At 39.9% G+C, this 25048-nt stretch overlaps 1 protein-coding gene across 1 annotated transcript in view; it reads right to left on the bottom strand.

The window, feature by feature from the left end:
- Positions 1–25048, bottom strand: part of Ces5a (carboxylesterase 5A) — a 353566-nt gene that overhangs the window by 45106 nt on the left and 283412 nt on the right. Inside the window, 1 exon segment of the mRNA XM_087192027.1 lies at positions 1819–2023. Within this exon segment, the coding sequence (XP_087048153.1) occupies positions 1819–2023 (205 nt within the window).

Genomic DNA, 25048 nt, shown 5'->3' with positions numbered 1-25048 from the left:
TGGATTCAGCCCAAGTCCCACTTCTTCCAAGAAGACTTCTAAGATGTCTCCAGTTGGACCATAGCTCTTATTTGGAAAGATGTGTACAATGTGTGTTCTGATCTAGAATTTGTCCTAGGCTTATATGTGCACATTATCATCTTACCCAGCTCAACTGTGAGCAGCTAAAAGCCTAGGGCTCTGTATCAGTCATCACTGTATTGCAAAACTCCTAGCCCAGAGCTTGACATATGGTGAGACTAAGGTTGTATATGTGGATATTCCTACCATGCTAAGTGATCAATTAATGTTTCTTAATATAAGAGTGTACAGTATGGACAATGGGAAACCATAGCTGCCATCTATCCCTCTTTGAATATTGTTTATCACAAGTTCAGGCCTCACTGCTTTCAGCAAAGTCATCTCTGATCTTTCCTAAAAGCTGGGCAGCTTCTGGGGGAAGTTCTCTGTGATTTTTCACCCTTCTCTGACTTACTATGGTTTTCTTGTCACCTTATATTTTAATTGTCAGTTATTACTTATGTCTTACCACCACCATCACCAGTCTACATGCTCCTTGAGGGAAGCTATGACTACAGTCCCAAATTATGATTTTTCACCTCTACAATGGTGCAAAAGCAGTATACATTAATAGAAACCACACTTTAAGTTTTGAATTTTAATCTTTTCCTGGGTAACTGTATGCAGGCTAATACTCTTAAAATACTCAGCAGCAGTGAGCCAAAGCTCCTGATAAGCTACAACATCACAAGGGGAAACAACCAATACTCTACAGAATACTGTGTGGCTAAGCTGTAATGTTTGGTAGATTAGGTGTAGTAAATGCATTCTTAACTTACCATGGATTTACAAGGATATAAACATGTAATAAGTCAGAAAACATCTGTAATCCACATTCCCCAAGGTAATGGAGAACAAATTATTTAATTGGTTCTCAATGAATATTAGTTGAGTGAATGAATGAGTGAAGCAGCAAACAAGTTTTGTCTTTCTGTCATCAGTCCCTGGACCACATGAAGTCATCATGAAGCATCCTGGACCCTAATGTGGCCCAACCCAAGGACTTCACAAAATCTTCTGATTTGGGAGCTTTTAAAGTCCAGCTGCCCACTCAGAAGTCTCATCTCATTTCTGTATAATTAAGCTGGTAACTTATTATCCACCCATGCTTGGAAATCTGCAGTGACTGGGAGCTTCCTTACTTCCTAGGTCCCCTGTGTCACAGAGACATTTGTGTAATCATTCCACAGGTATCTGTGGCATTCCCCTGTGGGCCAGAAATTGTATTGAGCATAGTTTTTACCATGGAAGCTAAGAGTCCCTTAATATAGTTCTTCCCTAAAGCCCTAACCCAGTCTGACTATAGAGGCTGGCTGTGACAGGCCACACAGAACACTGGGACACTCCCTTTCAACCAAAAGACTCAGGAATCCCTTCATAGTACTTCCTAAATCTGTTTGGTGTTCAGAGTTCCCAGAGAGCTTTCTGATCACAAAGATTCCTGGACAGACAGTGAGACTGAGATTTCAGCTCAAGAAATTCAGATTCAGGAAGGTCAGAAGGGAGATCAGAGAATACACACTTTTTTTAACAATGACTCCAGCAATTCTAGTGATCAGCCAGCTTGGGAGCCCCAAGATACCGAAATACTCAAATACTCACCTAGATCTGTGGCCATCCCCACCTCTCTTTCTCTCTGATGCTCACTCTTGCTCTCCTTTGTCCTTGGGCTGCATGACCTTTGTTCCCATTCAGTGATTTTTTTAATCCCCAACTCCCAGAGTTACAGACCATCCATAGAACCAACCCTGAACTTACAATGTAGGGTAGGAAGTGGCCTCTCACAAGTCATTCCAGGGCATTGCTGGTTGTGGGTTTTCAAACCGCAGGGATCCCAGAGGGGGCATGGCAAAGGGCATTCCAAGGAACACATTCACAGGTGGGGGACTTCCGAGCACTGTTACTTGCTTCCTCTGTACCCATCCTACCCTGGCGTTCCTTTGTGGCACTTCAGTCACAGGCTCTGAGGAAACATATGAGAAGAATGAGGAGCTGGCTGCAAAGAAGCAGCGAACTGACCCAATAAGAGCTCTCTTGGCACTGTTCTTTCTCCACTCAAGCCATACAACAGGAATAGTGGATGTGTTCTCCATGAATCCATGTCTTCCACTTCCTTCAAAACTGCCTTAGAAGTCACCATTACCAGAGCATGGACAGTTGCTCCTGGGAACCCACCACAAAGCCATGGAATGCTGCACTGAAGCTTTCCCTTCCTGTGACATTGACATCAGCTGGGCTCTGTCAATGCCAGGACTCCACCAAAATGTCTCCCCAGGATTTCCCACACTTCTATCATTTCCCTACCTGCCAGCATGACTATCCATTTACCTGATATTTTTCTTTAATCAAATGGTTTTCTTAAAAAAACATTTATCAAAGAAAAGTTTATATATCTAACACAATGGTGATAGTGTTTGTAAAGAGCAAACCAAAATGTTTTGCATTTCTGTGCCACAAAACCATCCCTCTTACCCCCTGGAAACTCTATGGTGAAATGATAGAGTAGAGTGTAGTGGATCCCACAAAGAGAAGGAAACATGGAAAATCTGCCCCTCCTGCATTTTGGATCTTAGAAAGAAGAAGCTAACAGAGTTAAGGAGTGCAAAGGCTGATATAAACTGTCCTAACTCCCCTCTTAGATGGAAATCCAAGTGGGAGAGGTACTAGGCCGGGGAAGTTGAAGGCAGCCTTGGTTCTCTGGGAGGAAGCTTCATCAGGCTACTGCATCCCTGAGTCCACCTCAAGCAGCCACAGCAAAGTAGAAGTGGTCAGGACAGGAGAGATCTCAGGGAGTATTCCCACTTCCCTTGGATCCCCTATCCCTTGAAAGGGGCCAGACATCAGATAGCCTTAAAAGGAACTCAAGGGTGATTATAAATCTGGATAAATACTGGAGCAAAAAGAAGGCGAGGGATATTAAGGGATCCAGGGGGTGCTTTCTAGGCTTGAGAATAAAATGGAAGCATGGCCTGACCTAGGGTGGAACCCAGTGCTGAATGCTGTGTAGGTAGGGGAAGACCAGTGGGCTTGGAGCCTACCATTCCAAACCAATGCCTCAATGCATCCTCATCATTACAACCTCATCACTGCATCTCCATGACTATGGCCCCATCACTGCACTTATTACTGTGATCTAACACCGCAAGCTCACCACTGCATCCAGTGCTTGTTGCTTACATTTTTCTCTTGTATAATATTTTGGCTTGACATCCTCACCTGGTGAAATCTACTTATCTTTCAAGATCCCATAAAATAATATTTCTTTCATGCAGATCTCCTCATTTTCAAATACTAGAATTATTCTCATCATCCCTCCTATGCACTTTTTTGATGTCTCTATTATTTACAATACCTTGTTCATGTTCTCTAGCTGATCCAGCCACAGATTATGATTTATGATAATGACAGTGATGACAATGACAAGAGCTCTCATGCCAATTGTAAAACCTCAGCTCATTTGTGATGTAAGTCTCCATGTAACAATCATGTGCAGGTCCAGAATTACCTTACAGTAACAGAATGCCACTTGAACCAAGCATAGGTCATGTGGCTATTTTCTGCCCTGGGATCTTCTCCTCATCAGAGAAGTCACTTCTGTCTTTTCTCAAGGGATACCAAAATTGCAGGACAGTTAAGCCCCAGAAATAATACTCAAATAAAAGGTCATGAGAAGGAGGAAAGTCTGGAAGAAATCTGTATGCTGCTCAGTAGACAGGAGAACTAGAGAAATTAGGTTCTCATTGCTCACAGAGCAGTCTGTAGATCTGTCCCCTTATCTTGTCCTTCTTTGTCCCCTTTACTTCTTCCTCTTTCCAAAGGATCATCACCTAAATAATATACCTTCTTACCTAAAGCCCTGTTTCAGGGAACTAAATGAAGTCCATTAGTACTAAAAGGAGGCCCAGAAGGCAAACTCTAGTAGAATTCTGAAATTGGGTCATTCACCAACCAAACAGCATCCTATAACCAAGCCTCTCATTGGTGGATTGAGATGAGTTCTAGATGAAGGAGAAGCACTTAGGAATGCATTAACTCTAAAATATCTAGGTAGAGAGGCAATGATGATTATAAGGATTGTGGTGTTGACTGGTTTTTGTTAATTGCCTTTGAAATCTTGAAGAAAATAGCTAACTAAATCAGCTGTTAATGCAGGTTATGGCATGAAAATCAGAAGTCTTCTGAAAACTTTTAAAGATAACTTCAATTCCTGGAATAATAGCAAAACCATGCAGAAAATTAGACCCAGTGTTTAACCATAAATGTAGAAGAGCTACAAAGGATGTTGAATTTGCAGGCTTGGAAGATCCCCTAGGCTAAAGTCAAGGCCCCAAAACATAAGGTGGGAGAGCAGACAGATGCATTCAAAAACCATGAACACCCAGATTCTCATGAACTCTGCAAACCATCAAATGCAGCACTCTCACTCTTGCTGCAAGAGAGCAGACACTCCTACTCTAAAAACAAAACAGAGACTCCATCTGTGGGATATCCCTCACAAGATAAAGCTTTTCCTCAGGAGATCACTCTTCTCATCTCATTGCTCCAGGCCAGTAGAGTCATGAGAAATGGGAGATTCATGCTCGTGAATCTCAGCATAGCCTGGACAAGAAAATATAATCTTTATGGCTTTCTCACTGAATGGATTGTATGTGTGGCTAAAAAAACAATTGAATAGGAGTGATTTTCCAGGTGATGGTACTGAGGAATGGGGCAAAAAATGAGATTGGGTAGGAGGGAATTTATTAATACAATAACACATGCTGTGGTGCAAGATTAACTGTCCTGCAAGAATGCTGAATATGCTGTCAGAGTGGAAAGGACATAGTTGAACTGCAGGCTAAAGAACTCACCACTAGTGTGTTGGTGAGAAGGGCAGAAGCATCATTAAGAAGACTGGCAATGGCCCTCTTCTGTAGCCCAAGGGGCATGATAAGCATCAGAGATGTGGATTCATTAACACCCAAGATGATGGAGCCTCATAATAATACAGACAGTGGCATTCAATGGCTAGAAGCCAGGAGGCTATAATTACTATGATGACCACAAATGCCAAAAGATCAGACAAAGGGCTTGACCTGTAAGAAGTGGTAGAGATGGTTAATGGAGCATGGTATCTGTAGGGGCAAAATAGAGGGAGAAGCAGGAATGGAGAAGGTAGCAGAAGTCTGAGGGTGGTTTCCTCAATAAGATGCCTTTCTTAAACTCTCCTCAAGGCTCTCTCGATCTCCCACTTAGCCATTATCTGTTTGCTAACAGCTCTCTGTTCCTCATTATCCTTTTACAGTGTGCATCTTAGTAGTGCCTAGCATTTTCTACAGTCTGTGAGCTCTGCTCTTATATTTTTCTAGTGCATAATTCCCTGTAACCCCTACAGCATTTCCATCCACTTGGGACATTTTTCCAGGTCATTATCAGGACAATCTTTAGCAACTAAACTACCATTTTATACCAGAGATTATCTATGCCCCACCTGCCAAACAAGATGACACATTCTACTCCTGATGACAATCTATTCCCAAAACCTCCTTTTACCACCTGTCTTCTGAGATCAGCCCTGATACCACTTGTATTAGTCTGAGTCCTCCAAGAAACAGATACAAAGAAAAGATTACACATGCAAACATTTTATTGGGGGGGGTGACTATGGATAGGAAATGGAGAGGGAGACAGGAAAGGCCAGGGGACCTCCCAGACCATGGTAGAATCTGAAAGAAAATTCTAAGAGGGCAAAATGGAGAGAAGACCAAAAGATTGGGTGAAAGTATCCTAGGATACAACAAAGACTAGTGAAGGTCTTCCATGTGTTTTGGCAGAGTCTGTGAACCTAATTCAATCACCAGAGGAGTTCTGAGTCTCCCAGAAATGGCCCTGCCATTACATTTCTCTTAGAGTCAGTCAGTAGCTGGAAGAAGCCTGTGGGAAGCATGGCCTCAGTGTAAATAGTATGAAAAATTCCAGAGGCAACCAACTGGTACTCTCAGTCAACTATTGGAAGCTAGAGGGGGAATGCTCCAAGGTACATTCTCATGGCTACTATTATCCTACTATGGGATATGCTATCAGAGTATGCCATCAGAGTTGTTCATGATTAGTTGAGTATTTTCACATCCTGCAATAAGGTCAGGCAAGCACATTTGGTACATTAGAAACTGTGGCTGAGAAAGTCTGGATAGTGCAAGTATGTTACATACACATGGCTGACCCCATGGCATCGCCCTTGACTGCAATGCCTCCACTTTAATTGTATACATTCACCACCTCATGGCAGGTTCCCTATGACTACCTGATGGAGGAGGAAAACAAGTCTGGCTCACATATGGATTGCCTTTCAGAAAATGGACTAAAATTCAACCAACAACCACTCTTAGGTATGATTCTAAAGGACAGTGATGAGAGAGGAACCTCATGGTGATCAGTTTTAAGCAATATACTTGATTGTTCACCTTAAACAGAACAAAAGTGACCTGAGGTAAAGACACACATGATTTCTGGACAATGGTGAATGACATGGCTGGTTTGCTCATGAGCCCAGGAAAAAAAAGAAGAAAATTTGTGACAATGAGGCTTTTGGAAGAATCATGCAAATCTATCCATGAGAGTAGGTCAAAGTGTGTAGATCTTTGTGTCTTGTGTTAACACCCAAAAGAGTGCGCTGCCTACAAACAATAAACTTTACAGACAGATGGACAGAGCTCATCTGAAGTAGGTCAACAAGACTGTCTCTTCTGCAGTGCTTTTCATGATGAAGCTTTGAGCAGAGGTGGCCAACAGAAACCGACTAGGCTCTGATTCACCAATGCTAATCTAGGCTGTACTGCTACTGTTCAGTAGAAGAAATTAATATGAGCCTTCAGTATGGCACTATCCCTTAATGTAGTAAGAAAATCTATTTAGAAATAATTCAGTTCTTCCGGACTCCTTCCAATCAGGGATGGGAGGTTAATAATTCATATTTATCAGAATTTATATCCAGGATACAGATTAATAAAGTTATCTTCCCTGTTCACAGTGCCTTTGCTAGCACCACTATCTAAGGATCTCTGCCTAATTTGCTAACACATGATCCCATGTAACATCACCTCAGCAAGGGGGACCTTTGTATGGTTAAGGATGAGACAATAAACAAATGGCCACAAGATTCATGAGTCCTACCATATGTTTCATCAACTGAAAGCGGTCAGTCTAATAGATCAATGGAGTGGTCTATTGAGAGATTAGCCAAAGAATCAATGGGTAGAAACACTCTGTAAGGTTGCAATGTTTACTATATGATTTAGTATAGTAGTTCCCCTTCTCCATAGGGGATATGTTCCAAAACCCTCAGTGGATGCTTGAAACCATGGATAGTGCCAAGCCAAACCCTGTATATACTGTTTTTTGCCTATACATGAATACCTATTCTAATGTTTAATTTTTAAATTAGGCCCAGAAAGAGATTAACTATGATAACTAATAATGAAATAGAACAATTATAACAGTATATTATTATAAATATACTTTAAAATGTATAAAATTTTTATTTCTTGGATTTTCCAATTAATATTTTCATTAGTCTGCATTGGTTGACTGCCGATATCTAAAACCATAGAAAACAAAATTTCAAGTAAGTGGGGGATATGCTCTAAAATATTTGGAGTATGATGTTGTATGCCAACATCTAGAGTAAATCCATTCATGACAGTGGGTCAGAGTGTGGATATTTGTATCTCTGTTAGAGAATCAAGAGGTAAAAGAAATATTGGCCCCTGTCACCACCACTCCCAGTGACTTACTTACAGAGTTTTTGCTTCATGTTTCCTAAGGATTTGTGAAATATTAAGTCGTGTTTTCTAGGAGTGGGGGAATGCTTCCATTAGACAACACAGTTGAATATTTGACAGAGCAAGAATTCCTCTGTGGTTTAAACTAAATCTCATGCCTGATTACTTTAGGATCCTTGTACAAGTGAAACAGAAGACAAACAAAGGATTTACTACACTCCTTTACATTATCATGAAAAACAAATAAGGCTGCTATGTATTGGTGGTATGCTTGGTGATTCCATACTCAGTTGCAGCAAATTTAATATAGCAAGTCAAGTTAACAAAGCATTCATATCTAACGGGGACAAGGGTCTGGATCATTAAACTTGGACTCAGGATCTATTGCAGAAGTGGACACTGGTCTTATTCTTCTAACCCTCCTGTATTGTCTTTTATGGAGATTGTAGCTTACACTACCAGAAAAATTATGACAGTGCAAACTTAATGTGAAGTATGAGCAGACATAAGTGGAACAAGGGTAGATTGTACTGATATAGGAGAAATGTAACTATTAGAAGTCAAATGTGCTGAGCTCATAGTCTCACAACATCAACAAATGAAGGTGCGGACCAAAGGAAGAAGTCATGAGGGTTTTATTGGAACTAAAGGCAAGAAGAATAGCTCCTGGATTTCCAGGAGGGCTCCCTAATGGGGTGACCACCAAGGCCCTTTGTCGGGGGTAATTTATATAGCAAAGTCACAGCATGGATGCATGGGTCAAACTGCATTCAACCTATAGGATTATAAGTAGAGCCGCTTAGCTAATATTGATCCAGTAAGAAACAAGTCATGTAGCAGGGATATATTGAAAGAACAAAGGCATTTTGGGGAAGGAATGGGTTCAGATGCTCTGGTCACCCACCTGGGCAACTGATGCCTACCTGGACTTCTGGACCAGGTGGTGCTAATTACAGTATAATCTCAAATTACTGTTTATCCCTTAGGGAGGCATGTAGGCCTGGCCATTGCATCTTCATCTTGAGGCCTGGCCTTCTTCAGATGTACCTCCAGCCAGAATTTTGATGTCTTTATTTTTGTGCGGACTTCCTTGAGGGTCCAGTCCCTCTTTGAGTGTATATTAATTTCTATCTAACTTAATTGCCTATAATAGTAGCAGTTCCTTCTGATATCCCATATCAAAATCCCTCACCTCACCTCTGATTTCAGTCACAGTTGTTATGGACTGTTCAACCGATTATAGATTCACTTCATGTTGTCAAATTCCATCTAAATTGTAAGTCATACAGCTCTCTACTCACTATCCCAGGGTTTTTTCTGATGTTGTAAAAAATCTATCTGGTTCATACACAAATGTAGCCCAGAAGTAGGTGATACCTGTAAGGGCAATCTTTAACCAATAATCCATGTCTGCAGCTTCCTATTGTTCAAGTGAATAATTCTAGCAGGTATTCAGTTAATTGCCCAATAGGTCCCAATGGAATCAACTCCCCATTCCCAATAGCAGAAATCTCAATAAAATACCTTTATATTTACTTTCCTTCCATTATTGTGTCTCCTGCTCTCCTATTCTCTTATTCCTAGAACTGTCTAAACTACCTAAGCCTAAGTCTTTGTCTCAGGCTATACATTCACAGGCCCAAATTAAGATCTCTACGTATTAATTGTATGTCTCTTTGCTGAACATATTGCAAACAATGTTACGTTTTCTTAGGTTTGGATTATGTATTTTCTCGAATCTTCACAAAATGCTTTGAAATTGATTCTATTGTCATTCTCTTTATAGGTAAGACTAAGACACGGTTAAGAGGAAGTCAAAAAGCTAATCAGTGATAAAGCTCGTCTTCAAATCTAGATTTATCTGAATGTTTTCAGCCAAATCATGGTATTCAGCCTTGCTCAGCAAGTTATGGACCACCTGAAGGCAGGGACATTACAGATTCATTTTATACTCCTAGGACCAGCTCAGAGCCCAACAGAGTAGGATTTTAATAAATATTAAATTTTAAACTATGAGCATATTTCTCTGGCCAATTCAATAGTTCAACAAGGTGGCCAATAATAAGTAAAACCCAAGAAAATATTCAATCCTGACACCTATAAAACTTTAAAGGACCTCCTATTCCTAAGTGATAGGGAAAAAACAGGTGTTTTTTTTCTGCTCTCATACACCATTCAACCCTTCACCACATTTGGGGGTAATATTTACCCACACATCAAGCAATTCTACAGTGGACACTACATAGATACCCTTTAGCTTAATTTGATTTTGACTATCTACTTGGATAATTCAGATACCGCAGTTTGAAGACCCCATTTCACAAGACAGCATCCCACCTCAGATGACATTCACAAGTAGTAGCTTGTGACCTGTAATTCCAGCCAATCAGCTACACATTGGGGCTCTATGAATTGCACTAATTTGCTAAAGTGGCTCACAGAACTCAGGAAAACACTTATGTTTATCAATTTTTTACAAAGGACATTATAAAGGGTAAAGATCCACACCAGATAATATATATGTAGAGCAAGGTACATGGGAAGAGGCACTAAGGTTCCATACTATCTAGACATGCCACCTTCCAGGAACTTTCATGCATTCAGCTATCCAGAAGGGTTCCCAACCTGTCACTTTGTGAATTTATGGAGGCTTTATTATGTAGGCATGACTGATTAAACCACTGGCCATTGGTGATCAGCTCAACATTTAAGCCCCCTCACCTGCCCAGAAGTTGGTAGGAGAAACTGAAAGTTTTAACCCTCTAACCCTGTGACTGATTTCCCTGACAACCAGCTGCAACCCAGGGCTTTTCAGGAGCCCCCAGCCAACAGTCATCACATTAGCATTAAAAAGATATTTATCACTCTGAGGATTCTGAGGGATTTAGGAGTTGTGGGTCAGGGAATGGGGGTAAATACCAAATATATACTTCACAGTGTACATTGAGACAGTCTTACAATAAAAACTCCTTACAGACTCTCAATTGGATTTCAGAACCAAATTGTAATAACTTTTAAGCCAGCAGTGTATCAGGAGTCACCCTTACTAAAAGGAATTTGATCTGAGTATCTCTGGCAGCAACACAAACTGAATGTGAGGAGGTCCTCCAAACATTCCAGAAAGATAGACCTCCTGTATATATTCCATCAGACTGGAAAGGGTTAAAGATATGGGAATGTAAAGAAGGGCAAAGGAGAGACAAAAAGCTTCAGATAACATCCTAAGATAGCTCCCCCACACACAAAAAAAATGAAAGAACTTGTCCTTATTGATTGTAGGAAATATTCAGTTTAGAAAAAAAAAATCAAATCACCTATTCTCAAATTTCAAGGAACATTCAAATAAGCTTAAGACACCATAATGTTCTGGGCATGGCCTTGAATTAAATGCCTTTTCATTTTACTGGAGTGTGTGTGTGTGTGTGTGTGTGTGTGTGTGTGTGTGTAATTTGAGAAGGTAAATGTAAAAGAGAATCCTAGGCAAGCATTCAAAGATCAATTAATGTTGATCTTGCAGGAACTCTTTCAGAGAGTAAAAATGTAAGGAATGCTTTTCAACTGTTTTAATGATGTTATAGTGAAATAACTCTCAATCTGTTAAATGTGCTGAGTCTATGTCTTAGAAGTCCAAAGGAGGAAGGAGGACAAAGACAAAGGAGAAGTCCAAGGACAAAGGTGGTGGAGAGTAGGAAAGTTTCATTTCAGAGAAAGTTCCTGAGAAGAAAGAAGGGTCCTGAAAGTGGGTTGCTCCCAGGGACCTTTGTATAGGGGTTTTTGATACAGCAAAATCTCAGCACAGGTTACCTTGGGTTAAACTATAATCAACTTATAGGTTTACAAGTACAGTCACTTAGCTAATATTGATCTAATAAAAATACAAGATACATAGGATGGAGAAGAACAAAGGCATTTCTGGAAGGGGTGGGAGTGAGGTTCAGAGTGTTCTGGTCATGGGTCTGTGTATGTATTATGGTGTTTCTAAGTGTTTGTGATATTGTTTAGGCTCACTAGACCAGGTGGTGCTAGTTACAGTACAGCTTTGAGCTACTGTTTATCTCTGAGGAGGTTTGTAGGACTACCCATCCTGTCTCCATCTTGGGGCCTACTTTCTAGAAACTCATTCCTCAACCACAGAGCTGATTTGCCTCATCTCTATTCTGACTCTGTCTTGGGCCTGGTCCCTTTCTAACTGCCTATCAATCTCTACCTAACTTAGCTATCTGCAGTAATGAGACCTACATTACCTTGATTCCAAAACCCACCAAGAACCTTATAAGAAAATAAAAATTGAATATTGATATCTCTCATGAATATATGTGAAAAAAGTCCTTTCAAATATTATCAGTTCAAACCCAGTGATATATAAACACACACGTCACAACTAACTGAGGTTTATTCCTGATGTTACTGGACAGAAGTCCAACTACTTATCATCCAAAAGCCAATACTCAGAAAGTAAGAATTGGTGAGAAGGAAACCAGTTTATTCAAAAACAGGCCCTGAGAAGATGAAAGACAATGCTATCACTGCAAAACAAAGACCATCTTAGACAATTTATGAAAGTGTTTTTATGGGGAGGAAAAGGAGCAATGTAGGATAACCACTTTGTGATGAATGCTGTGTTGCACATCCAAATTCAATAACCATCTTTCTCACTCTGGAGATTTTGTTTGTTTGTTTCTGCTAAGACATCCTTGTGATAATGATCAACCTTCATACCCTGGCCCAGTCCTCCCTCATAATTTTTTAGACAAACATATTTTCCTGAAAGTTAAACATTATTCCACTTTTAATTAAAGAACAAGATTAACAAGTCTTTGTTCTGCATTTTGATGTTATCTAAAGACCATCAGATGTCCTGAGTTCAGTAAATTTAAGGAAAAGTTACTGATTAGTAAGTTTTATGACTCATATCCTTTTAGTTCTTTTTCCAAATAATAGCTAAACTTATAGTTAACCAACAAGACACAAAAGACATGTTTTTTCAGGGAATTAGGGGAGATAGTGACAAGCAACAGTTTTAATCCATGAGGCAACTTAAATCAGGGGCATCATCTATAGCCAAGCTATAGATATCACTCAGCTGTATAACTTCCAAAATGAAGTGATTTTTAAATGCATGTAAGCTAAAGGATTTATTTAGGTTTTCCTTTGGTTATTAGGGCATGCAGGATTGGTTTAATATTTGAAAATCAATCAATGTGATGTACATATTACAAAATGCTCTATTTTGATATAAAGCTTGAGGAGTCATCATTTTGGCTTTTAGTCTGCTTTCATAGAATACAAGCATTCATAAAATTTTCCTTGCAATTAGGACAAAATTGCTTGTTATCATTCCTGTTGTAGCAAGAAGAAAACACTGAAAAAATTTTAAATTATATTTTTAATTGGGACTACAACCATTAAAGAACTATGGACACAGAGAGGCCTAATTGAAACAAATTTCAGAGGGAAGAAGCTGTTCCTAAATAAGCAGATGAATACAGATGAGTACAGTTATATATTTAGGAAAAATTACCAGGTTAGGGTCACAAATAGGTAGCAAAGTGACCCCACAATGGGCAGGGGAGATTTTTAGGGACAAGGACAAGCCCTCTAAGCTCCTAAAGCCAAATGTGGGTTAGCCCAGCAAATTGATATCTGGAAAAATCCCAAACATGGGCCTTCCACTCTCCGACTTCCAATTCTCGTCCACAAGAATTTTGCTGAATAAGCAGTGGCACTGGGATGCAGAGAGAAATGCTGGAAAACAGGAAGCCATGCTGTATATTCACAAAGCCCCACAGAATAAAGAGATTTGAGTCCATCTTCAAGACATTTGAAACTAGAGGTCAACTATGAGTAACCAATGTCTCAATCTTACTCCATTTCAACTTTTGATTAAATTGATAGTATCAGGTCTATGTAAAATATCCAGCATAAAATGGAAAAAATATGAGTCATGACAAAGAAATCTGACCTATAATCAAATGATTAATAAGGTCAATAGAAGCAGTTGCCATAAATGGCAAAAATGTTACTATTGATGGACAAGAATTTTTAAATGAGTTATAAGCACCTTCAAGAACTTAGAGGGGAAATTGAACAAATGCTGAAAAGAGGGAGATTTTCAGAGGAGAAATTAAAACTGTATGAGAAACCTAATGAAAATTCTAAATCTGGAAAACACAACATATAAAATAAACAACTGGATAGGATTACTAGTAGACTAGACTAAGCTCAAGAAAACATCAGTGGACTTGAAAACAGGGTAATAACAAATGTCCTAACTTAAGCACAAATTATAGGAAGAAAGAAAGAAAGAAGGAAGGGAGGGAGGCAGGCAGTCAAAAGCATCACTAATGTAAGATATAATATATAATGGACTAATATATGTATAGAGTGTAGTGGAGAGAACTAAGAGAATGAAGCTGAAAAATTGTCTCAAAAACTATTGACTGAAAACCTGATGAAAGACCTAAGTTGCATATGTAAGAACCACAACAAATTCTAAGTAAAAATAATATAATGAAAAATAGTACTCTTTAGTACAATTACTCAATTTCTAAAAACCAAAGCTAAACACAGTTTATTAAGTTTATTAAGACATTTTAATTTTCAATATAAAAATCAATTTTCTTTTTTCTGTAACAAAAAAACAGAAAATGAACATTTTTAAATGCTAGATACAATGGTAACCAAAATATCAAAGTAAAATATATTAAATAGGACATTTGAAAGAATTCTGTCTTTAAACTTCAAACACTGCTATGGTAAATAAGACCTAAATAAATTAAAAGATAGACCATGTTCATGGATTCAAGGACTCAATATTATTAAGATGTCACCTCTCTCAAATTGAACTACTGAATAAATTCAGTGTAACTGAAAACTCCAGTAGGATTGTTTGGGTTTGGTTTGGTTTTGATAGATATTGAAAAGCTAATTTTAACTCATGTGGAAAAACAAAAGATATTGAAACATGTTGGAAGACTTACACTATCAGATATCAAGACTGCTATAAAAGCACATTGATCCATACCTCATCACACACAAATATTAGCTTAAGATGAGTCATAGACCCAAATGTCAATATTAAACTATAGGGCTTCTAAAAATAACAAGAGAATATTTTCATATTAGGATAGGCAAATGTCTCTGAGAGAGAATAAAAAGGTACTAACCAGAAAGGGAAAAAAAAGATACTTCATTTTTAAAAAACTCATTACAAAAAACATTAAAATGTGAAATGGCAAGCCACTGAGTGGGAGAAAACCTTCACGATGCATATATATGACAAAGAAATCATATCTGGAATATGTAACAATCTCCACCCCTCAATAACCAAAAGATAATCAATATAAAGTGTACAAAAATACTTGAGCATGCACTCTTACAAAAGAAGTTCTCCAAATAACTAATAAGCATATAGAAAGGAGCTCAATATCATTCATCGTCAGAGTAATGTGATTAAAAATACAATGTGTACCATTATACACCCACTAAAGAGGCTAAAAATAAAAAAATTTTAAGCTAACTATATCAAATATTGGCAATAATGCAGAGTATACATTGCTGGTAGGAGTTTAAATGGTAAAAACTGCTTCTGAAACTGCTTAGCAATTTCTCATAAAATTAATCTTCCACCTACTCTATAACTGAAAAATTCCACTCCTAGGAAAATAACCAAAAGAAGTAAATGCACATGACACAAAAAGACATGTACAGGAATGTTCATATCATCTTTATTCCTAATAGTACTAATAGACCCACCAATATTCATCAACAGGAGAATGTATAATGCATTTATATCATTGAATATTATATAACAAAACAAAAGAACAAAAAGAAAACAAAACAGAAGAAACTATTAACATACATAATAATATGGGTGAATTTCAGAAATATTGTCTTGATTGAAAGAAGCTGACACAAAGAGACAAAAGAAACTAATCTGTGGTGACAGAAATTAGAGTAGTGTTTATGTCAGTAGAAAGTATTAAGGATTAAGAGGCGTAGGGAAATTTTTGAGGTCACACCAATGTTCTATGTGGTGACCTGATGGTCCCATGAATGTAAACACATGAATGTATGAAGTGAACATTTGCGCTTTCTACACTCTAGGTAACTTTTATTTCAACAACTTGCTGAAATATAAATAAATAGAGTCCCATTTCTGAGGATCTTGCCGGGCCGTACACCCAGGGTATTGGAAGTCAAGGCTGTTTTTGTATTCATTCATTGTCAAACCCAGGTCGCCATTCTCCAGCTTGTACTCTGATATTCAAGCTATACAGAATACACTGCTGACCTCCATATATGCCCCTCTGGACATGTTCCAAAAGCCAACTATTGAATTTGGTCGGCTCTTCAAAACTCATGTGCAGTGGCCAAAATTCTGGCTCAGGCCACAACCCCAAAATAACTCTGGGCCACTGCAGGAACTGCATAGCTCTCTGCCAGAAGAGCAAGCTCATTCATCAGTCCAGGAGAAACCTCTATGACTTTTACTAACAAAGAACAAATCAAGAAAAAAACTACCTAAGCAAATAGTTGTACTGCACAGACTGCACATAAGAAGTATGTGGAATCACAATCCACAAATTCAAGAGCCCCATACACATAGACTGGTTCTTAGCTGACCCAACAATTTCTCCAACAAGGGTCATCAACACCTTGTAGACTTGAATTCCCCACAATCATCACCCATTTTCAGACCCAAGTCTATGGCTCCATCCCTGCTCACTCCTCTGTGCTGCTGCTCCATTTCTGGCCTTGAGTTTAGAGATTCTTCTTCTTTTTTTAGTGTTTAATGCACATACATAATGTAATTGTAAAGTAACATTAACCCCTTCTGTCCTCTCATTTTAGAAATGTTCTCTTCTTAGTCCCTCCATGAAGTGAGAAAAATAGAGAAAAATGTCAACCATTTGCACCAGTAAATAATAACTATTAATATTACATATTTTCATTGATTTTTTTTTAAATACAACCTATTGGAGATACAAGGCAGGAGCACGTGGTTGGCTTCAGACCTCAGCCTCCTCCAGCACACACTTGGACCACGTACACACTGGAGAAAAGACTGAGTAACCAGCCATAATAAAAATAAAATTCTTTTTAATATTCCTTTTATGTCCTACTTACCATCACAATGAGTTTGCTACAAGGGACAGTGTGAAGGCACAGTAGAGCTCACAGCACAGGCTCATGACATGAGTTTTTTCCATTCTACTGAATGTTAAGGCTTTTGAACCTCAGGAGTCTAGAATTGATTCTCATTTTGGTGTTTTATGCTGAACTATTCTTTCATGGGGCAATGAATGCAGAATGGCCTGGCTGACTGAATAGGAAAAAAGGGCAGCTTTACAAGTAATGAAGGAGAACATAATATATCACAATGTTATTTGTCCATCCAATCTTAGAGAGTGTTGACACCTCCTATTAACTCCACTGAATAGCTGACATTGCAAGATTCTGGGGAGAGAGGAAGAAATATGAGGCATAAAGATTATTTTAAGGAGCTTAGATTCAGGTTAGAAAGTCACCATGCAGGCATCTCTAATAGAAAATAAAATGTAATAAACACAACTGAGATTTGAAAAGATTTTGGGTGCAAAGAGAAAATAGTTATGCTAAATCAACTATGTTTGTCAGCTTTCTATTACTGAAAAAAAAAATGACTGAGAGAATTAACTGAAAAAGAGAAAAGGTTTACTTTGTCTCATGATTTTGGAAGTTTAAATCCATGACTGGTTGACTCATTTGCTTTGGGGTCTGTCACTAAGCAAGATAATATGGCCAGAGAACATGGTAAAATAAGCTGCTCACCTCATTGTGGCCAGGAAATGAAAGCAAAAAAGAAATATACTTGCTTCTCACAATCTTCCTCCAGGACATGCCCCTCAGTGACCTAAAGACTTCTGCCTAAGTCCCACCTCTTAAAGATTTCACCACCTTCCATTAGCACCATGATGGGGACAAAACCTTTACCACATAGGCCTTGAGGGGATACTCCAGATACAAACTATAGCAGCAATCCAGAAGATCCCTACTTGTTTTCTATCCTCCTACTCACAGCTGTTAGATCATTGGCCTCAGGCCTCCTCTTCAGGTCCCTCTTCAGGGACCTCCCAGCCTCTAGACTGGCCTTCACGACAGTCTTGAGGGTATTTTTCACACTACCCTTTCTCTTTGAGCTTCAAATCACATCATTCAATCTCAGAGAATTGCAGGGCCATGTCAAGTCCCTATCAAAAGGAAGGGACAATGAATTGGAAAGTGTTCCCATAGATTATTGTGGTAAGGCCTAAATTTGTCCACAACTATCTATATCCAAATCCTTTTAGAGTCCCTTCTACATGTTTGGGCTTGATCATGTGGCTTGCTCTGGGCAATGAAACAACAAATATGACACAAACAGAATTTTGAAAAATATTTGTGTATGGCATTTGCCTCCCCTTGCTGCTTAGTGGACCATGTAGTCCATACATGTGGACCAGGATGGCTGGTCTACTTGCCTGATGACAGCTCCAAGATCCAGTTACCCCCATTGCTCCAACTGATAGTTGTACAATCTACACATGCAGTCTCCTAGCTGACAGGATGCTGAACACAGATGCAGGAGTGAACCTAGCTGAGAATAGCAGAACTGACTGAGCCCAGCCAAATTTCTGACCCGTGGAAATGTGAGCTATGTCCTAGGATGCTTTGTTATACAGCCATAAATAATATAGAAATTTGTGTTTTGCTGTATATAAAATTTACCCATACAGAATATTTTGTCATTAGGCTTATTCTAGCTATCACAAGATATAGAAACAATGTGGTGAGGCAGAAAAAGAAGTGGCTGCTATCAAACATTTCATTTCCTGATTATTGATTTCAGAAGGGCAGAACTTGGAAGGGCAGAGAAGAGTGGAGGAGAGTGGATCAAGGAGAAACTTGGAGGTCCTGAATAGAGAGGATCTATACCCCAGATTATGGCTGGAAAAGTGGTGCTGAGGTTTGAATGTCTCAGAAGTTCATATGTTATAAACATAATTCCAAAATTAATATGTCAGTGCTCTTTGGAGGTGAAGCCTTTAGGAAGTAATGAGGACTAGAGGAGTGTAGGGAACAGGGAAAGGGGATGTTACTAGAACCTCTGCAGTTAAATCCTAGTCTCCTGTGAGCCACGGCAGTACACAGCGAATTACAGAAAAGGTAGAAAAATGAGACTGAGAAGAAGCTGAGCTTTGGGTCTGATCAGTGCTGCTCTGGGGAGCAAAGACAAAGACCCCTAGCTTGCAGCACCTTTTATTCAGTACATCGGGAGAAACAAAGTGTAACAAATGACTTGCAAAGGGTTCAGTACATCCTGCATAAATAAGATGTAACAATCCAAGAACAAGGAGGAACTGAGTAGATGTTTGTTCCTCCCAGGATGTTTTCAGCTCCCAGGATGTTTCTTGTCCTGTAGAATCACAGCTTCCCCGGATCATTGAGGTCTCAGCTGTGACTGGAGGCCAAAAGGGAATTATGTCTCAGAATTCCATAGCTGGGCTGTAGGCAGGAGAACTAAGCTAACCAAATGATTTTTCCCTGAAATTATGTACCATTGCTCCCAACAGATGAGGTCATGAGGGTGGGGCCCATGGTGGCCCTGATGGCTTTATATAAAGAGGAAGAGACTTAACTTAGCATACTTGCTCAATTGGGCCATGTGATGCCTTCTACCATGTTATGATGCAGCAAGGCCCTCATTAATGCCAAGCAGATGCCAGTGCCATGCTCTTAGACTTCCCAGCTTCCAGAGCCATGAGAGAAACTTCTTTATAAATTACCTGGTCTCAAGTATTTCATTATAGCAACAGAAAATGGACTAACACAAGGGATAAGACTTGAACTCAGAGGTGGAATAGTAACATGCAGGCAGGCAAAAGACCCACAAGCCATCTCATGAAAGAATGATGCCCATGCTCCAGATGTAACTCAGAAAGAATATGAATCTGCTGGGCCTATAAACTCCTGGGTAGGGATGACAAATGTTGAAAGATATGTGAGTGAATGATTAGGGAAAATGTGGCCATGTAAGCCCTCTGCCACCACCCTATGCCTTAGCACTGAAAACCAGGGAGTATGACCCAGCCTCCAGAATTGGGGAGTGAATATTAGGAAACCCAGAAATTAAAGCTCAGTTTTCCCACCAGAGGAAGGTCTCTGTATCCTAACTTATCTTCATCAACAATAAATAATGTTGTATTTTTGTACTAAATTGGCCATAGTTGCATTACAGTATACCTCTTCACTCTCAATGATCGTAAAAGGAGTCAAGCTCTAAAAGTCAAGCTCCTTTCCACTGGAGGAAATTGATTATTTGAATTTTTCATGAGTATTCATACTAATATTATGCAACCATTTGGACTATTTACTGAGTTTATTGTCATGATTTCCACTGTGCTAAGTATTTTATGATCACTATTTAATCTATCAGTGTAAAGTGGGCACTGTTATTCCCATTTTATAGATAAGAGAATTAAGGCTAAGGAGACTAAAGTCCCTAGTTTCCCATCTTTCAGGTCTGAGCTTTTACCCATTATTTTAATTGCAAATCTCCCTTCAGTGGAAACAAGTAAATTTTCACATATTCCAAGAGAATTACAACTAGGAAGGGTTAGATGTGACCAAAGCCAGCCTCCTAGTTGCAGGCAGGGGATGGAATGTCAGAAGTGGGTAGGGAGGGCTGAGACCAGAACCCAGGTTTTTAATTTCTGGTCAGGATTTCCCTATATGGACAGTAGAGGTCTCTCACTTCCTTCTGAGAAGGTGCCAACCTTACAATCTTCCAGGTGCCTTGGACTAAAGTGTGATGTGCATTGTCTCATTTAATCCTCATTACAACCCTGGGAGGTAGGATTTACTCTCATTTTAAATGAGACAATGCTGTGGCAAAGAAAGATTTCTTGACCAAGGTCCTGGTACCCATTTGAAAGTAATACTTCATTAGCAATCCTGTGCTTTTAATGTCTCTTTTATCCTTCCAGAGAAAGTAGAACTTATCCCAAGGAAGGAGTCCACAGAGGTAAAATTTCTGTTAGTTGGGGGCCACAGGATCATCTTATGTCCCCAAACTATCTTCTTTATTCCCATAACCACCTCTAGGCCTACTCAACTCTCTCAAAAGAGCTCACATTCTATTCTTCTCCAGCTTGGGTCTCTAAAGAACTAAGTGTTCTTTCTGCCCGAGGTTCAGGTGAAAATGATCTAATGTCAAGGAACTTCTCCTTGCTGTTCTGCCAGGTCTCTCTCCCCCTAGTCTCCTTGGTAGGAGGAAAAGCATTTTGCCTAGGGTGTGGAGAGTCAGCAGAAAGCTGAGGGCAGAAGGAGTGCTCTGTTCCTTAGTCTCACTAAAAGAATAAAACATCTCTGGGGCTGGCAGGGGATGTTTCTTAGAAAAGGGAAACAAATGGCTCTGGGACCCTGTAAATGGCCCAGGAACCTGAAAAGGGACCAAGGTGAAGGTTTGCTTCCTTTTCTAGGAGATATGAGGCTTTTCTTGTCATTCAACTCCTCAGTGGATGGAACCAGTCTTATAGAAATCTGCCTTCAATTGAGTAGAGCCAGGCAAATGTCTGTATGCAGAGTGTGCTCCCAAAATCACCCAGTGTTCCTGATGGAAAGACCCAGAGACAATCTTCTCAAGCTGTCAATATACAGTGGAAAAACCAAGATCCAGCATGGAACCAGGTTCCTTTTTCATTAACAGATACTTACAACTGACACATCAGGCTATTTAAACTAATTTGTCATTCACAGCAACACTATTTGTAGTAGTGAAAAAAATGAAACCAATTCAAATTCACAGAATTAGGAAATAGATGTATTAGCAAGATAAATAAATTGTGGTAAGTCCATGCAATGTATCACTACACAACAACGGAGAAAATGAAAATTGCTATTGTATGTCATGAAATAAGCAAGTCTCCCAGACTATGTGAATCTTTAAAAAGCCAAACACAGAGCTGGGGATGTAGCTCAGTGGCACCGAGCCTGAGAAGTCCTGAGTTTCATCCCAGGTACCACAAAAAAAAAAAAAGAAAAAGAAAGAAAAGAAAAATCCAAACACAAAAGCATATCTACTATACAAATCCCATAATGTAAAGTTCAAACGCAGTCCAGTTAATCTATGACAACAACTGGATAGAGACTGTGAGTCTCCTGGGATGCTGATAATACTCCACATGTTCATGTGCAGTGTGGCAACATGAGTGGAAAGTTGTATAAAGTGATTTATGCACTGAAGACTTGCATACTTTTCTATATTCATGTGATGCATTATACATTTCAATTGAAAAGTAAAAGGAAAGATGAATGTTCCTTGGGCTCATGCACTAAAATCACCTGTAGGTACATCAAGAAACACAAAAAGGCAGCAGTAAGTTGTCAAAGGAGATGGACCTGTAAGACAAGAGCTTGAATGATTTTCACTTTTTTCATACTTCTGCATTATTTAAAATTTACTTACAATGACTGTGAACTGTTTCTATAATCAGAAAAAAAAAAGTTGGCCTGGTAGCATATGCCTGTAATTCCACCACTCTGAGGCTGAGGCAGGAGGATTGCAAATTTGAGCCCAGCCTAGGTAACTTAGCAACTTAGCAAGATCCTGTCTCAAAATACAAAATAAAAATGGGCTAGGTATGTAGCTCAGTGCAAAGACCCTAGATTCGATCTCCAGTAGCAGAAAAGAAAAGAAATTAATTATTTTTACTTTGAGGAAAGATGTAACTAAAATAAAATAAAAGCAAATAGCCCTTAAAGAGATCTAGAAGGAGAAGGACTCTGAATAAAGTGTCACAGCACATCAAACACACTCAATATATATCTAAGGATTAATGTATAGCCACATAACCTGGAGGGCACTTCAACAGGCCAGGAGACAAAGCTCAGTCCTTTATAGCCTCATCATCATCTATGAAAGAAAGACTTTGTCCTCCTAAAAGCATGTGCCCCTGGGAGGGATTGAGGGGAATATCTGGCAGGACTTGGACATTGTAGGAGCATCTGGGACTTCACCAGAAGATTGTCTGGCCAAGAAGATGGGAACATAGTGGTGCCAACACTGAGATCATCACAGGCATAGTCACCCTTATGACTACTTTCTAAGAGACCACAGTGTAGGGGACTAAATAAGTCACCTAAGCTATTCTTCTCAGGTACCCCATAAGAGTGTCTGAGTATCTGCACGTTGTAGATGAGGAAGCAGAGGTTTGCTCAAGTCCTGTATCTGGAGTAGTAGCCCCAGGAGAAAGGTGCAATGGAGGTTCTGAGATAAGAGCCTTGGAGCACCCCTATGATATGACAGCATGGATCCTAACATACCTCAGATTTGTATACAGACACATCCCTGAGTATAGGACCTGCCAAGAGGATCTTTCCAGAGATCCTCTACCTCCAGTACCTGCCCTAGGTACCAGTGGCAGCACCCCAAAGAGTCAAAGTGGCTGAGCCTATCCAGACAAAAAAAGGAAAGCTCAGTTTTGTGACACAGAACAGACAGGCTCCTTTTAGAGTAAATATAGGAGTCAAGACTGTGTTCTCTCATTGCCATTGTGATGGAAGGCTTCTTAGAGGAACTTGCCAGATCTGATTGGTTACTAAAGGCAGGCTGTACTCCTGAACATCAGTCCTAGCTGGGAGCTAGGAATGCTGAGGAAGTTACTGAGATTCCCTCCAGAACCCCCAAATTAACATACAACCTGGGAAGAAGATGCTGGATCTACATGGGAAATTTGAGCATAGAGATGCCAGGGCTCTGGGTCTGTCTATTTTTAAGCTATGTATCCTGAAATATTGGTTTGTAAGAAAAGCCTTGGTGGCCACAGAGGATGAATCTAGGCAACATTACTTGCATAACATCTCAAGAATTTCACCTTGAGGACGCTGAATCACCCCGCTGCAAACAGGTAGGTCTGCCCATGCCCTACAGAGGACCTGAGTCACACAGAACATGCTGAATAAGCCCGCTGCACACAGGAAGGTCTGTGCATGCCCTACCGAGGTCCTGAGTCGCGCGGAAGACACCAAATCACCCCGCTGCAGACAGGCAGCCACCTGGTTCCATGCTACAGAGATACAGAGGACACCAGACCACCATATCAAGGAACTGAGTCCCATTGTTCCTGGCTGACAGGTAGGGGCTTCTGAGCCATTGTCCCACTGCTCCTGGTCCAGAGGAAGGGGCATCCCGGTAACCATTCCTCCTGCTGCTCCCAGCCCAGAGGAATGGGCTTTTGGGCCACCTTCTGTCAGGCTGCTCCTGGCCCAGAGGAAGGGGCTTCCAGGCCACCATCCCGCCCACTGCTCCCAGCCCACAGGAAAGAGCTTGTGGGCCACCATCCCCACCGCTGCTCCCGGCCCCTGTCCCACCTCTCCCAGCTCAGAGGAGGTAATTCGTGCAGGTGCTAACAGCCCCCTGCCCCAGTAGAAATGAGAAAACATGTAAATAAGTCTCAAAACCAGACTTCCAGATCACATACAGCAACCCCAAAAGGAAATGAGATGGAACACTCTGATACTCAACCACCTGCACCCACTGAACTGGCAACAAAAGGGGATCTGGAAAAAATGAAATCAGAAATAATTTCTCAGATAACAGGAGAAATTGTGCCCCTAGTGCAAGACATGATTAAGAAATCTAGAGAGGAGCTCAGGAACATGATGGAATCCCAACATAAGAAACAAATGGAACCCATAAAACAGATGCAAATAGATTTCCAGGACATGAAAAACTCCATTGAAAGTCTACACAGCAGAATGAGCCAATGTGAGGACAGAATTTCAGATACAGAAGATAAGATTGCAATTAGTGACCAGGAAAAGAAAAATTGCTTCAAAATTATAAGGGAACATGAGAAATCAATCCAGCAGCTGCTAAATGATGCAAAGAATAATAACATAAGACTGATTGGGCTCAATGAAAAAACAGAAGAGAGTGGAGATGACATAAAAAATCTCTTCACAGAAATAATGGCAGAAAACTTCCGAAGCAGGGGAAAAGAGCTTGACATACAGATAAGTGAGGCATATAGGACTCCAAATAGCCTTGATCAAAAAAAACCTACACATAGGCATATAATTGTTAAGATTCCAGAAACACAACAGAAGAACAAAATTCTCCAAGCAGTCAGAGGAAAGAAACAAATCACATACAAAGGAAAGCCCATCAGAATCACAGCAGACTTCTCAACACAAACCATCAAGGC

The sequence above is a fragment of the Heterocephalus glaber genome, unplaced genomic scaffold (genome assembly GCF_053883595.1).
Source record: "Heterocephalus glaber isolate CG9 unplaced genomic scaffold, H.glaber_assembly_v1.0 deba00000071, whole genome shotgun sequence".
Lineage (NCBI taxonomy): Eukaryota > Metazoa > Chordata > Mammalia > Rodentia > Bathyergidae > Heterocephalus > Heterocephalus glaber.
The sequence above is the reverse complement of the archived record's forward strand: the minus strand, read 5'-3'. Positions and strand labels throughout refer to the sequence as shown.